This window comes from Phoca vitulina, unplaced genomic scaffold, assembly GCF_004348235.1.
Source record: "Phoca vitulina isolate PV1807 unplaced genomic scaffold, GSC_HSeal_1.0 scaffold22, whole genome shotgun sequence".
Classification (NCBI taxonomy): Eukaryota; Metazoa; Chordata; class Mammalia; order Carnivora; family Phocidae; genus Phoca; species Phoca vitulina.
The window spans coordinates 27,902,856-27,919,162 of record NW_022589725.1 but is presented as its reverse complement, the minus strand read 5'-3'; the positions used below and the strand labels follow the sequence as shown (position 1 = coordinate 27,919,162).

Below are 16,307 nucleotides of genomic sequence, written 5' to 3'. Positions count from 1 at the left end.
AGAGAGAATCTCAAGCAGACTCCATGCTGAGCACAGAGACCCATGTGGGGCTGGATCTCATGACCCTGAGATCATGACCTGAGTTGAAACCAAGAGTCACTCACTGACTGAGCCACCCAGGCACCCCTAATTTTGAAAAACATGGCCAAAACATTGACCAGTCTCAGTAAGGGAAGACTATTGGTAAATTAAAGCCACCTTATAGGGGCAATTTTAAATACAGGATTTGCAACCAAATACATCTCACTAAAAGAACATTTTGAGTTATTAATTGCTTATGCTAAGAAACAAATTTCGCAAGACACACATAATTCCACCTTATCCTCTCAAACCAATTTTATTCGTATTCTGCTCTAACAAATATAGTATGAAGGCAACAGTTGTTTAAGTTTCTTAGCGTATGGCACAGATGAAAAGAAACAAACAGATTTCGAAGCAGTCCAGCATTTAAATGCTGGTTTAACAAAAGAGGCACGTATTATTCTATTTAGCAGGTTATACCAGATATCAGAAGACATTTTTTTTCCTTGCAAGCAACAGACTACATTTATTTGCATTAAGTAAAAACATATCTTGATCAAGAAAATTACTTTTTTTTTCTGATTTTCCTTTATATCACAAATGTCAGGGTAAGGCAAATCCTTAATGAATCATATGATAAAAACCCTATTCCCCAAGAAAATATATTGAACATATTCTGCTAACTTTGTTATTTTTCAAAGCAAGGCTGACATGCACCACATACAGAGAAAAGTCATTTTGAATCAAGTGCATCAAGCAGAACGGTATTAATTCACAAAGAGGCTTTTCAGTATTTCATAGAAAGATTTACAATTAGCTGCGGTGACTAATATGTGACCCACTATCACAGACAGTATTTTGGATGCCTCCTTTGTAAGCTTTTATGAAAGAAGACTTGTCCATCATCTGAATAGTTACTAGCTAGAGGAAAAGCCCCTTTGTCTCTCTTACAACGACTACCTTTCTAATTAGGACTACAGGTTTCTCCTGCTATGGGAAAGTAGTGTTCCTATGAAACCTATCCTTAAGCCGAAATGGTGTAATGCAAAGAAACAATTACCATTAATTTATATGGAAATATTTTTGAGCCTTCCCAGACCCTTTTCTGATACCACAGGGCACATCTTGCTAATGGATGCACAAAATAAAATGAGATAAAGTACAGATGCTCACAGACACAGGTCAAAGCTATGGTGGCTTGATGCTGAGACGCTTGAGTATAGTTCCCAGGGAAGGAGCTGGGAGGGGCCATTCTCCTAGGCTTGCAGTTTTCCTAAAAGCGAAAGCCCTGTTCGGATTTCTTTAGGTTAACAGTAGCAGGTACTAATGTAGGTCTTTCATAAAAGCAAAGTGGTGTAATGCAATTTCAAAAAGCAGGGATACCTGTATTATGTTGAGAGCCTACTTTGATCCTCTGTATGCAAACATGACTAATATGGGGCTATTTTTCTCCCCCTCTCCCTCCTGTAAGCCATCTTGCCACATAGCCTGGCAGAAGTGAGGTTGGAAATTGACATCCAGGATTCATGTGCAGCAGAATCAATCTGCCTTTCAAATTTTCCATTGTATAGCCTGTTCAATGACAGCGCCAGCGAAAAAAAGGGGTTTCCTGTGTTGAGGTGTCTTCGATCTGGCCAACAGCTAGATTTTTAATATCTTACTATTGAAATGGAAAGTAACTTCATTGTTCATTTTAAGGATAAAATCTTATAACCAAACAGCAACCAAAAGGCATAATGAGGCAAAAATGAAAACACAATCTAATCATAAAAAAAAAGTTTAAACAAATTCAGGAGTGGGGCTATGATATTTACTCCTCGTTCTCTTAGTTTTGTTCTCAAAGATTTCTTTCCTTTTCCTGCAGTTTTCAGGCAGAGAACTCCCTCCCCCATTCCTACCCCACCCACATTTAAAATGAAGAAATAAAAATGGCTGTTGTGGATGATAAAGAGAACACCCCGACTGAAATAATTCCAATCTCCACGGGTCCTAACAGGGACATTAGGTCTCTTTCATCTTTGTGCATTAAGAAGGCCCCATCCCTCGTCTCCATCATGTTGTTTTCAACTGTAACTCATTACTGAGCATGAGTAGCACTAACATTTAGGAGTCACAGGAAAATGGGCTCCTAGCAGATCACTCTTGTCCAGTCCTTCACAGAATGATGGCGACTTTCAATTAAGTTATAAATATGGCATGAAATATAGAAACTATCAGTATTTGTATGACATCATTTCACGGATCACTTAAAATGGGACTTTTCCTTGTTTTTCTAGAAAGCGATGTGTAATGGCAGTAGGGGACATATCCATTTCCATATCAAGCTGTAAAGTAACAGCAGAAAGAGAAATGGCCACATTCCAAAATCATGAGGTCCCTTAAAAATCATTGCTGTTAGGTTGGTAAGCAGTTTTTTTTTTTAATACAGGATGTTAGAACATATTACACATGCAGAAATATAACTTGCTAATGATCCCAATATGCCAAATAAGCCATCCAGAGGGGCAACAAATTCAGAAAGGCCAAAACAAAATTCATAGAAAGAGAAGAAGGTGAATTTTCCATAGAGGAAAGAGCAAAACTAAAGAACTCCATGGAATATTTAGAAAATAGAACACCCTTTGATTTTAGAAATACCCAATTTGATCCGTTACTTTTCTCCCTGCACTAAAAAATATATTTATATATTTATATATATATAAATAACTTACAATTCTAAAGACCTTATAAGGAAGGTGGATTTGACAAGATACGCAAGAAGCGATATCAGTTTCCTCAGAAAAAAATAGACTGTTCTTAGAACCTCGGGAAGCTGTGGGAAGCGGGCATTTTGCCTCGTGAGGGTCGCTGTTGATGTTGTCTCTGGGACAGACATTTGTGACGACTTCTGACTTCCTCCTTGGCCCCTCATCCCTTGTGCCCTCTGTACCACTGGAACCTTGGCTTAGTAATGCTGCTTCTCCCCTTCAAGGCCATAATCAAGGGATTTCTGGGAGAGGGGATGAGCTATCAAAGTAGTTTTGGATTTGGCATAAACAAAGCAGACTATTAACTGTAAGCAAGACCTCTATTTGCCTCTAACTTCAAATGAGAATCTTTCTGTGGGCCCTCAAACCTTGGGTAAAGACAAAAGGTTCTTTTATGAAAAGTGTATATAAAACAAGAGATTTCAAGTAGAACTTTTAATATTCATAGGCATATGTTTGGATTCTAAATGTAGCAGCCCCCTCTCTTAACTAAAACACCTCGAAGAGTGTCATCCCTTCCAACTGTGTCGTTAAGAGTCACATCTCACTTGGTGAGCTCTATGCCGAAGCACACAATAAAGATCTCATGAACCAGGTGAGCTGTGCCGGAAGGTCAGGGTCGAAGAATGCACCTGCAGCCTGGCTGGGAAGGGAAAGCCCCCAATGGCTGCTAGCACCCGCCTTCATGGTAACGCCTCTACATTCTGCTCTGGATGAAATCCTCCTTCCACATTCCTCATTTAACCACCTGGAACAGAACTGTACCCTGGGAATCTCTGAATAAAATACCATTTTCAATTCATTGTCCTGACCTTTTTCCAAGTGATTTCTGAGCATTTTGCCCATTTTCCTCTCCTGCCTCCTTTGTCTGTGGATTATACTGATCTTGGGCTTGAGGATTCCTGAAATTTAGCCTGCAGTGTATCAAACGATCATCTTGTCTCTTTCTTTGAAGAAACCACTGTATCGACCAGCTTTGTGAAATAATCGAGAAAGCAGACAGGGGCCAGGATACACATGTGAGTGTTACACCGTGCCACTGTGACCCTGGGAAAAGTTGTGAGAGAAAAAAACAGAAATTACAGGGATAGCGCCTGAAAGATGCATTAACGTGGGGCCCCCTCACCAAGTTCAAGGAAACTTTTTTTTTCTTTTTTTTTTCTTTCTTTCTTTTTCTGCAGGTAAACAGAACACAATGCAGCTGGAGAAATTAGAGCAAAGGATTCCCTGTCCTTCCGTGGGACTTGCCCCCCCCCCCACCCCCCCTGCTCTACAGCTTTCACTACTGTCTTCTTACACCCACCCCCCCAGGGCCAGGAGAGGCCTGCAATGCCGAGGACCGTGATTGACTTCCATTTCTTTGTTCCTTTGCTTCATCTTGTGCCCCTGCCAAAGACAAGGAGAAACCATTTGTTAGATGAAAGATCATAGATTTCATAGATTTAGCAAGGAGTATCTTTTTAACACAGTCATTTAAATGTTTCGTACCCCTCAAACAAGCCTAGGAATATCTTCTTTGACTATCAAAGAGCTTTGGATATTGGAGCTGTAATTGCCAGCACAAGGTATCTTTAAAGAGCATATAAATCACTGCTAATAAATGTATGCCACATTTTGACGATTTGCTTCTGCTGATGGGGGCGATTAACTCAAGTCTTCAAAGTATTCTTTGAAAAGCCTAATCTTGAATTGATGAGTCCTCCCTTCTAGGGTCCATTCATACACTACAGTTTCCAGGGCTTGGCACAGGAATAATGATAACAATTTACATAATGCTGATTTGCAAAAGTCATTGATGGCTATCCCACCACTCTGAGGTCTTATTAAGTCTCTGCTGTGTTCCCCACTTGTGAGAGAACTCTGAGAAGATACTGTGCCTTAAGATAGTCTTTATTTTTTTAGCTTTTAGAAGATGAGGTATAATCCACATAGAAGGAAATGCACAGATCTTAAGCATACTTCAGTCTGTAGGAACAAAGGCATTCATATAACCCACACCGATATCAAGATATAAAACACTGCCATTACCCCAAAAGTTTGCTTTTGCTGGAACCAGCACTTGATCTGATTTCTATCATCATAAATTACTATGTGTCTATACAGAAGAACTGGAGCCGGTGATCTCTGAGTTAATTTTCTATCTGGTGTTCCTATGAATCTTTTAAAAAGTACTCTCTTTGAGGTGTGTGTGTGCGTGTGTGTGTGTGTGTGTGTGTGTATAAAAGCAGTATCATGCTTGCTGCAGACAGCATTTAAAATAGACAAAGTAGGTGAGAAGAAAAAAACCCTACATAATCCCTCCATTGATGATAATTTCTACAGTTAAGATTATGGAGTATTTCCTTATAGTATTTTTCTAAATCTCTTATAGATACACAACTATAAATTTTAATCTTAAAAATGAAAATTGTTAACATAAAGAAACTTACAAAACAGTATAATATACCTAGAATATATTCCCTTTCCAGATTCAATTATTTAAAGTATTTAAAGATAAATTAATTTAATTTACAGATAAGTTAAAACTATTTCTCTTCCTTCCCAGAGATTAACAAACCCTGATATCAGTGTGAATCAACTTGCATGTTTTTTTATTTTTACACAAATACATATTTACAAATACACACATAATGGAAAGTATGTAGTATTACTTCATGTATTATAAAAAGTAGTAAGTAGTAATTTTGTTTTACCCTGTTTTTAGCCACCCACTAATTATTAGTATAAATTCATAATCAATATATATTTTGAGTTGCCTTTGTGTTTACCATTTTCCTTGGCTTACAACTGTTTCTTGCACCTTATGCTTTCCTCTGGGTTCAATTTCCTTTTTACTGTTGTGCATCCTTTAGTAGCTTTTAAAGAAAGGGTATGTGAAGAGCAAACTTTTCTTTTTTTTCCTGAAAAATGGCAGTTATTATCTTCTTTTTTTTTTTAATGTTTTATTTATTTATTCATGAGAGTCAGAGAGAGAGAGAGAGGCAGAGGCAGAGGGAGAAGCAGGCTCCCCGCCTAGCAGGGAGCCTGATGCGGGACTCGATCCCAGGACCCTGGGATCATGACCTGAGCCGAAGGCAGACGCTTAACCGTCTGAGCCACCCAGGCGCCCGCAGTTATTATCTTCTTAAATGATAGTGAAACTAGTATAGAACTCCATACTGACAGTTGTTTTTACTCATGTTTTGAAGACTCAGAATTATTCTACTATCTTCTGAACTAAATTCCCGATGTTGGGAAGCCTGCTGTCCATACCATACTTATTTCTTTTTAGGTTAACTCTCCTTTCCCTCTAATTGTTTTACTTTTTTTCTCATTGTCTCTAGTATTCTGCAATGCCTGTGTTGGGTTTTTTTTAAACATGTCCTTGTGACTTATTATTCTTCTTTTAACTAAAAACTCATGACTTCTATCAATTTCCGATAAATCCTCAGCCACTATTTTTCAAATACTATCTACTGTCTCCTTTCAGAACATGTACTGAAGACAAACACGTTGGTCATTCTCCTTCCAGCCCTCATGTCTCCTCATGTGTCATTCATATCACTATATGTTTATTGGCTTTTTCCAAATTGTTCTTAATTTTTCATAGTGTTGTCCTTTTCTTACAGTTTTATATCTGCTTTTTATCTTTTTTGTCATTTAAATGTACATATTCTGTAAAATCGTCAGAATTTTCTACTCTCTCAAGTTTTCATAGTGCTAAACATCCTGTCATTTCACCCACCAATTCTCACTCATGGTGGATCACTTCCTTGTGTGTTTTGTAAGTCTTAAAATTGTGAATTCATCTTCAGAGAATTTTTTTTCTTCTGTGGGAATTCCAACTGATAGGTTCACATTTCCATTTGTTATCTATAGCAGGAGTAATACTGGTCTATAATCAACTATTAAATATATAGTCTGTGTATTGCTGTCTAACTTTGGGTGGCATAAGTTTGCAAATCGAATTCATGGTGCATTTGTGTTTTCTACTTGTCATAGGAGCCTTTTTCCTTCCCCACACAGCACTCTGGGCAGACAAAAAAGTCTCCTTGTTAACTTCTTGAGCTAGAAATCCCAGATTTATCTATGTAAAAGTATCAGTTCTAACATCTCCCCTTGATTGGCTCCAGGTCCCAGGTGGGCATTAGAATGCAAGGATCTAGCCATAGGGCCTGTCTCAGCATCAACGACCAATCTGCAGCCCTCAGGGCAACTCCATCTTCAGCTCACCACACTATTGCTTTGGCCTTCAAATTCCTCTTTATTTCTGGCACCTTTGCTTTCATGTCAGTTGAACTGTGTATTTAAACATTTTTTTTGTTATAATTTATCTCTCATTTCTAAACATTTATATTGGGAGATGTTCTGCATTATCCCACCTTTTCAGTTACCTGTTGCTACATCACAAACCACCCCAAAACTTAGTGGCTAAAAGCAAAATGGTTTATTATTTTTCATGATTTTATAGGCTTGGGCTCAGCTGGGTAGTTTATCTGCTCAAGGTATCCACTGGGGCCAGAACATCCAAAATGGCCACTCAGTTTCCAGAATCTCTCTCCCTAAGGCCTTTCTCATTCTATAGTAGAGCTTGAGCTTCTTACAGGATTGTTGGATTCCAAAGGCAAGCATTCTGAGAGTGTAAAAATGGAAGTTACAAATCCCCTTAAAGTGTACCTTGGTAACCACCACATTTGGACTGCCATGTTTCTCTAGAACCAAAGGTGCAGATTATATAACTACTTTTACATGACCTCAGATACCTGTCGAAAGATTATTTTTACATTTGCAGAGTGTTCTATTGATTCACTGTCATTCCCCTATTGTCATTTATGATAGTCCTGATTTTTTACAATTATAAATTATACAACACTAAATATTCTTGCATTATATCTTGGAACTCTGTAATTCTAACTTGATTTCACTGTATTTCTTTAATTTCCTTGAAGGTGTGATGCACAGAACTAAAGGCTCCTTCTTCCTTTTGAACTACCACATAACCTCTATAAATTCAGCTGTGTAAATATTTCTGTGGGGATCACTGAATTTCCTTGGGTCATACTGTTCTCTGTGACAACTGTGTTTAGCAACTCACTATTGTTTAGGGAGCAGTAGGGTGTCATCAAATAATTTTGTCCTGGGAGTGTCTGAACTTCCATTGATCATCCAAGTAACCCTGTGCAAGTCACTTCTCCTTCCTGGAACTGAGTTTCCTCAAACTAATCTTGAACTTTAAGTTTTGACAACTTATTCATTTGGGTAAAAGTATTGATTCATATTTATGGTCAAGGAAAATATTTTGACATTAACCAAGGAAAACATTTATCTGGGTACTTTATTTAGATATTGATCACACAGGAAAATCATAGTGTCTGTAAGAAAAATTCTAGACAAGAAGTCTATAGTTTGTTGGCAACAAAAGGGCAAAAGGTAAGGCAACACTGAGGAACTTGCATTTAAATTGTTCAGGTTTAGTCTCACTTCATTACTTTTTAATGGAAACTTCTCTACCGTATCATTTCTGCAGCTTAGCAGGATAATTTTAAATACATGAACAAAGTTTAAAAAAAAAGAGGAAATGTAGAAAATATGTAAGACCATATTTGTATGAGTTTTATTTTTTTAGCAGTCCTATGCTATACGTGTGTTACACAAATGCTATTATATTTAGTTTCAAATGATGTTCAAGACCATGATGGGAAGAACAGGTGCCTACTTTCATATATTCTCAAACTTCATTCTGCTGTGATGCTGGAGCTCAAGAGTCTGGTGCAACATGGTCTTCTGGGTGAGTGCAGAGACCTACCACGAAGATGCAGGGAGTGCAAGAAGGTGCTGAGAGGCAATGGTGCTAGCACAATTGTGTTTTACACTGGATGACCCACCATTCATCTATCCCATAGGATTTTTCCCAGTTAGTATTTTCAGCTAGGAATCAGAATAGTGAGCTTGACTTCTCTCCTCTAATCCCTCTCACCAGCCCTCAAGATACGGAAAGGGGTTATAGACTGCTCATCATTTTAGATAAATTTCAGTCTCTGCTGAGAGATTTAGAATGTTGGTTTGGAAAAACTCTTTTTTCTTTTTAAAAGATTTTATTTTATTTATTCATGAGAGACAGAGAGAGAGAGAAGGAAGCAGAGGGAGAAGCAGGCTCCCAAGGAGCAGGGAGCCCGATGTGGGACTCGATCCCAGGACCCTGGGATCATGACCTGAGCCGAAGGCAGATGCTTAACCATCTGAGCCACCCAGGCGCCCTATTTGGAAAAACTCTTAAATGTGATCTGACCCAGACTATGATTTTCTTGGGGAGTTCCCTGAGGCTCATTCAACTCAACAAACCCTGTGCAGACACACAGGTCCACAGGTCGTGGTGTGACAGCATACGACACAAATCAGGCTTCTTTCTGCCTAAACACACCCAAGTGCCTTTCTGCATTCTCCAGGGCAGAGATTTAGTGTTATGCTTAAAAACAGATATACTAAACAACTCAGCAGGTAGCTTCTGGAAAAGCAATGCTTCACAATCAGCTTGGGGTTGCTGAAATAATTTGATCCCTCCAGGAGGTTGGGAGGTTAGATGGATGGAAACATTTTTTTCCTGTTGTCAAAACTCAGAAAACCAGGGAACTGCACATTTGAATATGCTGTGGCTTATCTTTTCCCCTCAAAGGATGGTAGGCTTTTTGGGGTTATCATGGCTCCTTCCACTGTATCATTTGGTATAAAGATTTTTAAAGTTTAGCCCGAGCCACACTGTGGGACTTGGCAGAACTGAGGGAAATCCAATATGCCATTTACAAACACTTCCCATGTCTGGTTTAATCAACTGAAAATCCCACTACAGGGGCAACTTACCTATTAGTTAATCTTCTTGCTGACTCTCTGTTGGGTCATTTACACTGTCAACCTGACTATTCATTTCAACTGTAACCAGAAAGGAAAACAAAAAAGGTTAAATCTTTATTAAACCCAAATCTCTTGAACACATTAAAATGGTCTGTGAGTTGTTACATTCCTGATCTCCTATCTTATACCTCTTTTCAGTTCATTTGTATTCATTCAAGATTGGGGAATAATTCTTGTAGATTTTTACTGGCAGAGGCCAGGGAGGGCAGAATTGCCTCTTAAAGAACTGTGGAAGCTGAGTTGTCATTTTATACCAGACTTTTGGGTTGACATTTTGGGTGTATTTATTACCATCCTGAGGTAAATCCAAAGGCCTTAGTAGATGTCTAAGAAAAGAAAAAGAAAACAAAGCAAAACAGATCATTGCCATGTAGAGAGGTAAACAGCTCTCTCTGAAATGGCAATGTCAGTAGGCCTGTTTGGTTTGCTAGGTTTTCAAGTCTGAATTTCAAAATAGACTCTGTAAACTTGCCAGTGGGTGCATGCAGCAGCAGTGGATGCCGTGCAATAGAAAAGCAAAACATCCCACCAGATCACACAGCAATGATAAAAACATGTGCTTTTACTTTAACTGTGTGTATTGTTCTATGCGAGCATTTGCATAAAAATAGAATGCATAATTAATGCCATTGTCCAGAAGTATTCCAGAGCAGGCATAGCAGTCACTCTGGAAATTTTCAAGGGTCAGTAGGTTCAATTAGATGGATATTTTTAAAGCATCAAAGCCCATATTATAAACGGAGAGACAATATACAAAGGGAACAATGGTCAGACCATATATAACAATATAACTGACAAAAAACCTCTGCAGCAACTAGCCTGGGCACCCCAACCACAGCCTCTGTAGCAATCAGCTTAGGATGATCAGGACTTAGGCGGTGACTGCCAGCTTCACTCTAGTTTGCCCTGTGATTCCAATGCAGGACCAGAGAAAGCCAAATATGTTCCCAAACCAGTCACCCACTTCAAGTTTGCCCAAATCCAGCTTCCCCATGCCAACCAACAACCTCCAGTCAGAGGATGCTTGAAGTCTTCTTAACTATAAAGGTTTCCCACTTCCCTGCCTGCCTTTGAGCCCACAACACAAGTGATAATGGCTGACACCCTGGCTATCGTACCTGAATAAATAACCTCTGTTTGTTCTTGTTTGGGTGTTCTTGATTTATTTGCACAAAATCAACAGTCCAAAGCTCTTTTTCTCAAACAGGAAAATTCAATTAAAGTAAAATAGTGGCAGATACTGGTTTTCACACTCCAAAGAGGCTTGAAAGAGGGAATGACATTGAAGGGCAAACCACCCAACTCTTCCCCAAGGAGGAAGGTTTTAAAACCAGGTCTCTGCAAATAATAGCAGAGAACCTCCCCAATTTGGGGAAGGAAACAGGCATCAAAATCCAGGAAGCACAGAGAACCCCTCTCAAAATCAATAAAAATAGGTCAACACCCCGACATCTAATAGTAAAACTTACGAGTCTCAGAGACAAAGAGAAAATCCTGAAAGCAGCTTAGGACAAGAGGTCTGTAACCTACAATGGTAGAAACATTAGATTGGCAACAGACCTATCCACAGAGACCTGGCAGGCCAGAAAGGACTGGCAGGATATATTTAGAGCACTAAATGAGAAAAATATGCAGCCAAGAATACTATATCCAGCTAGGCTGTCATTGAAAATAGAAGGAGAGATAAAAAGCTTCCAGGACAAACAAACAAAAAAAAAAGGAATTTGCAAACATGAAACCAGCCCTACAAGAAATTTTGAAAGGGGTCCTCTAAGCAAAGAGAGAGCCTAAAAGCAACATAGACCAGAAAGGAACACAGACAATATACAGTAACAGTCCCACCTTACAGGCAATACAATGGCACTAAATTCATATCTTTCAATACTTACCCTGAATGTAAATGGGCTAAATGCCCCAATCAAAAGACACAGACTATCAGATTGGATTAAAAAACAAGACCCATCAATATGCTGTCTGCAAGAGACTCATGTTAGACCCAAAGACACCCCCAGATTGAAAGTGAGGGGGTGGAAAACCATTTACCATGCTAATGGACACCAAAAGAAAGCTGGGGTGGCAATCCTTATATCAGACAAATTAGATTTTAAACCAAAGACTGTAATAAGAGATGAGGAAGGACACTACATCCTACTTAAAGGGTCTATCCAACAAGAAGATCTAACAATTGTAAATATCTATGCCCCTAACATGGGAGCAGCCAATTATATAAGGCAATTAATAACAAAAGCAAAGAAACACATTGACAACAATACAATAATAGTGGGGGACTTTAACATCCCCCCTCACTGAAATGGACAGATCATCTAAGCAAAAGATCAACAAGGAAATAAAGACTTTAAATGACACACTGGACCAAATGGACTTCATAGACATATTCAGAACATTCCATCCCAAAGCTATGGAATACATATTCTTCTCTAGTGCCCATGGAACATTCTCCAGAATAGATCACATCCTAGGTCACAAATCAGGTCTCAACCAGTACCAAAAGACTGGGATCATTCCCTGCCTATTTTCAGACCACAATGCTTTGAAACTAGAACTCAGTCACAAGAGGAAAGTTGGAAAGAACTCAAATACATGGAGGTTAAAGAGCATCCTACTACAGAATGAATGGGTCAACCAGGAAGTTAAAGAAGAATTAAAAAAACTCATGGAAACCAATGAAAATGAAAACACAACTGTTCAAAATCTTTGGGATACAGCAAAGGCAGTCCTAAGAGGAAAGTATATAGCAATACAAGCCTTTCTCAAGAAACAAGAAAGGTCTCAAATACACAACCTAACCCTACACCTAAAGGAGCTAGAGAAAAAACAGCAAATAAAGCCTAAACCCAGCAGGAGAAGAGAAATAATAAAGATCAGAGCAGAAATCAATGAAATAGAAACCAAAAGAACAGTAGAACAGATCAATGAAACTAGGAGCTGATTCTTTGAAAGAATTAAGAAGATTGATAAACCCCTGGCCAGACTTATCAAAAAGAAGAGAGAAAGGACCCAAATCAACAAAATCATGAATGAAAGAGGAGAGATCACAACCAACACCAAAGAAATACAAACAATTATAAGAACATATTATGAGGAACTCTATGCCAGCAAATTAGATAACCTGGAAGAAATGGATGCATTCCTAGAGATGTGTCAACTACCAAAACTGAACCAGGAAGAAATAGAAAACCTGAACAGACCTATAACCAGTAAGGAAATTGAAGCAGTCATCAAAAATCTCCCAACAAACAAAAGCCCAGGGCCAGATGGCTTCCCAGGGGAATTCTACCAAACATTTCAAGAAGAATTAATACCCATTCTTCTGAAACTGTTCCAAAAAATAGAAATGGAAGGAAAACTTCCAAACTCATTTTATGAGGCCACAATTACCTTGATCCCAAAACCAGACAAAGACCCCATCAAAAAAGAGAATTATAGACCAATATCCTTGATGAACATGGATGCAACAATTCTCACCAAAATACTAGCCAATAGGATCCAACAATACATTAAAAGGATTATTCACCACGACCAAGTGGGATTTATCCCTGGGCTGTAAGGTTGGTCCAACATCCACAAATCAGTCAACGTGATACAATACATAAACAAAAGAAAGAAAAGAATCATATGATTCTCTCAAAAGATGCAGAAAAAGCATTTGACAAAGTACAGCATCCTTTCTTGATCAAAACTTTTTTTTTTTTTAAAGATTTTATTTATTTATTTGATAGAGAGAGACACAGCGAGAGAGGGAACACAAGCAGGGGGAGTGGGAGAGGGAGAAGCAGGTTTCCCACGGAGCAGGGAGCCCGATGTGGGGCTCGATCCCAGGACCCTGAGATCATGACCTGAGCTGAAGGCAGACGCTTAACGACTGAGCCACCCAGGCGCCCCTCTTGATCAAAACTCTTCAGAGTATAGAGATAGAGGGTACATACCTCAATATCATAAAAGCCATCTATGAAAAACCCACAGCGAGTATCATTCTCAATGGGGAAAAACTGAGAGCTTTCCCCCTAAGGTCAAGATGCAGCAGGGATGTCCCTATCACCACTGCTATTCAACATAGTATTAGAAGTCCTAGCCCCAGCCATCAGACAACAAAAACAAATCAAAGGCATCCAAATTGGCAAAGAAGTCAAACTCTCACTCTTTGCAGATGATATGATACTTTATATTGAAAACCCAAAAGACTCCACCCCAAAACTGCTAGAACTCATACAGGAATTCAGTAAAGTGGCAGATATAAAATCAACGCACAGAAATCAGTGGCATTTCTATACACCAGCAACAAGACAGAAGAAAGAGAAATTAAGGAGTCAATCCCATTTACAATTACATCCAAAACCATAAGACACCTAGGAATAAATCTAACCAAAGAGGCAAAGAATCTGTACTCAGAAAACTATAAAATACTCATGAAAGAAATTGAGGAAGACACAAAGAAATGGAAAAATGTCCCATGCTCATGGATTGGAAGAACAAATATTGTGAAGATGTCAATGCTACCTAGAGCAATCTACACATTTAATGCAATCCCCATCAAAATACCATCCACTTTTTTCAAAGAAATGGAACAAATAATCCTAAAATTTGTATGGAACCAGAAAAGAGCCCGCATAGCCAGAGGAATGTTGAAAAAGAAAAGCAAAGCTGGCGGCATCACAATTCCGGACTTCCAGCTCTACTACAAAGCTGTCATATCAAGACGGTATGGTACTGGCGCAAAAACAGACACATAGGTCAATGGAACAGAATAGAGAGCCCAGAAATGGACCCTCAAATCTATGGTCAACTAATCTTTGACAAAGCAGGAAAGAATGCCCAATGGAAAAAAGACAGTCTCTTCAACAAATGGTGTTGGGAAAATTGGACAGTCATGTGCAGAAGAATGAAACTGGACCATTTCCTTACACCACACACAAAAATAGACTCCAAATGGTTGAAAGACCTCAATGTGAGACAGGAGTCCATCAACATCCTAAAGGAAAACACAGGCAGCAACCTCTTTGACCTTAGCCGCAGCAACTTCTTCCTAGAAACATCGCCAAAGGCAAGGGAAGCAAGGGCAAAAATGAACTATTGGGACTTCATCAGATAAAAAGCTTTTGCACAGCAAAAGAAACAGTTAACAAAACCAAAAGACAACCGAATGGGAGAAGATATTTGCAAATGACATATCAGATAAAGGGCTAGTATCCAAAATCTATAAAGAACTTATCAAACTCAACACCCAAAGAACAAAGAATCCAATCAAGAAATGGGCAGAAGACATGAACAAACATTTTTCCAAAGAAGACATCCAAATGGCCAACAGGCACATGAAAAAGTGCTCAACATTACTCGGCATCAGGGAAATCCAAATCAAAACCTCAATGAGATACCACCTCACACCAGTCAGAATGGCTAAAATGAACAAGCCAGGAAACAACAGATGTTGGCGGGGATGCGCAGAAAGGGGAACCCTCCTACACTGTTGGTGGGAATGCAAGCTGGTGCAGCCACTCTGGAAAACAGTATGGAGGTTCCTCAAAAAGTTGGAAATAGAGCTGCCCTACAACCCAACAATTGCACTACTGGGTATTTACCCCAAAGACACAAATGTAGGGATCCAAAGGGGTACGTGCACCCTGATGTTTATAGTAGCAATGTCCACAATAGCCAAACTGTGGAAAGAGCCAAGATGTCCATCGACAGGTGAATGGATAAAGAAGATGTGGTATAGATATACAATGGAATATTATGTAGCCATCAAAAGGAATGAGAGCTTGCCATTTGCAACGACGTGGATGGAACTGGAGGGTATTATGCTGAGCGAAATAAGTCAATCAGAGAAAGACATGTATCCTATGACCTCATTGATATGAGGAATTCTTAATCTCAGGAAACAAACTGAGGGTTGCTGGAGTGGTGGGGGGTGGGAGCGATGGGGTGGCTGGGTGATAGACAATGGGGAGGGTATGTGCTATGGTGAGCACTGTGAATTGTGCAAGACTGTTGAATCACAGATCTGTACCTCTGAAACAAATAATATAATATATGTTAAGAAAAAAAAAAAGAAGAAGAAGAAGATAGCAGGAGGGGAAGAATGAAGGGGGGGAATTCGGAGGGGGAGACGAACCATGAGAGATGATGGACTCTGAAAAACAAACAGGGTTCTATTGGGGAAGGGGGTGGGAGGATGGGTTAGCCTGGTGATGGGTATTAAAGAGGGCACATTCTGCATGGAGCACTGTATGTTATGCACAAACAATGAATCATGGAACAGTACATCAAAAACTAATGATGTAATGTATGGTGATTAACATAACAATAAAAAAAATTTAAAAAAATAGGGAAAAAAAAAGGTCTCTGTTCCACCTACAAACTATCCTGGGTTTCTGGGTTTCTTTTTCTAAGCCCCAGGTGTAAACTGGCCAGATGCAGCAAAGCTACCTATATAAGGAGAATAATGCATGTACTTTCCAGCTTGGTCTACAAAATTACTGTAAGGTCGCCCATCTCCGTGAGGTAGTGTGCAGAATAAAATATAGGAAAGCACCCCTTCTCTGTTTCTTCCTCCAACCCAAGGGTCACTGGTCCCGAAACCTATTAATAAATAGCTTCTCATGATCAAATAGGTTTGGGAAAAGCAATGGTAAA

General features: G+C 39.1%; 1 protein-coding gene across 1 annotated transcript in view; it reads right to left on the bottom strand.

Moving 5' to 3' along the window:
- Positions 1–317: 317 nt before the first annotated feature.
- The window catches only part of MACROD2 (mono-ADP ribosylhydrolase 2), a 1,298,181-nt gene continuing 1,282,191 nt past the window's right edge, over positions 318–16,307 (bottom strand). The window contains exons 14-15 of the mRNA XM_032419411.1: positions 9,606–9,674; positions 318–4,154 (exon numbers count right to left, since the gene is read on the bottom strand). Of these exons, the coding sequence (XP_032275302.1) occupies positions 9,613–9,674 (62 nt within the window). The 3' untranslated portion in view covers positions 318–4,154; positions 9,606–9,612. The remainder of the gene's footprint in view (positions 4,155–9,605; positions 9,675–16,307) is intronic.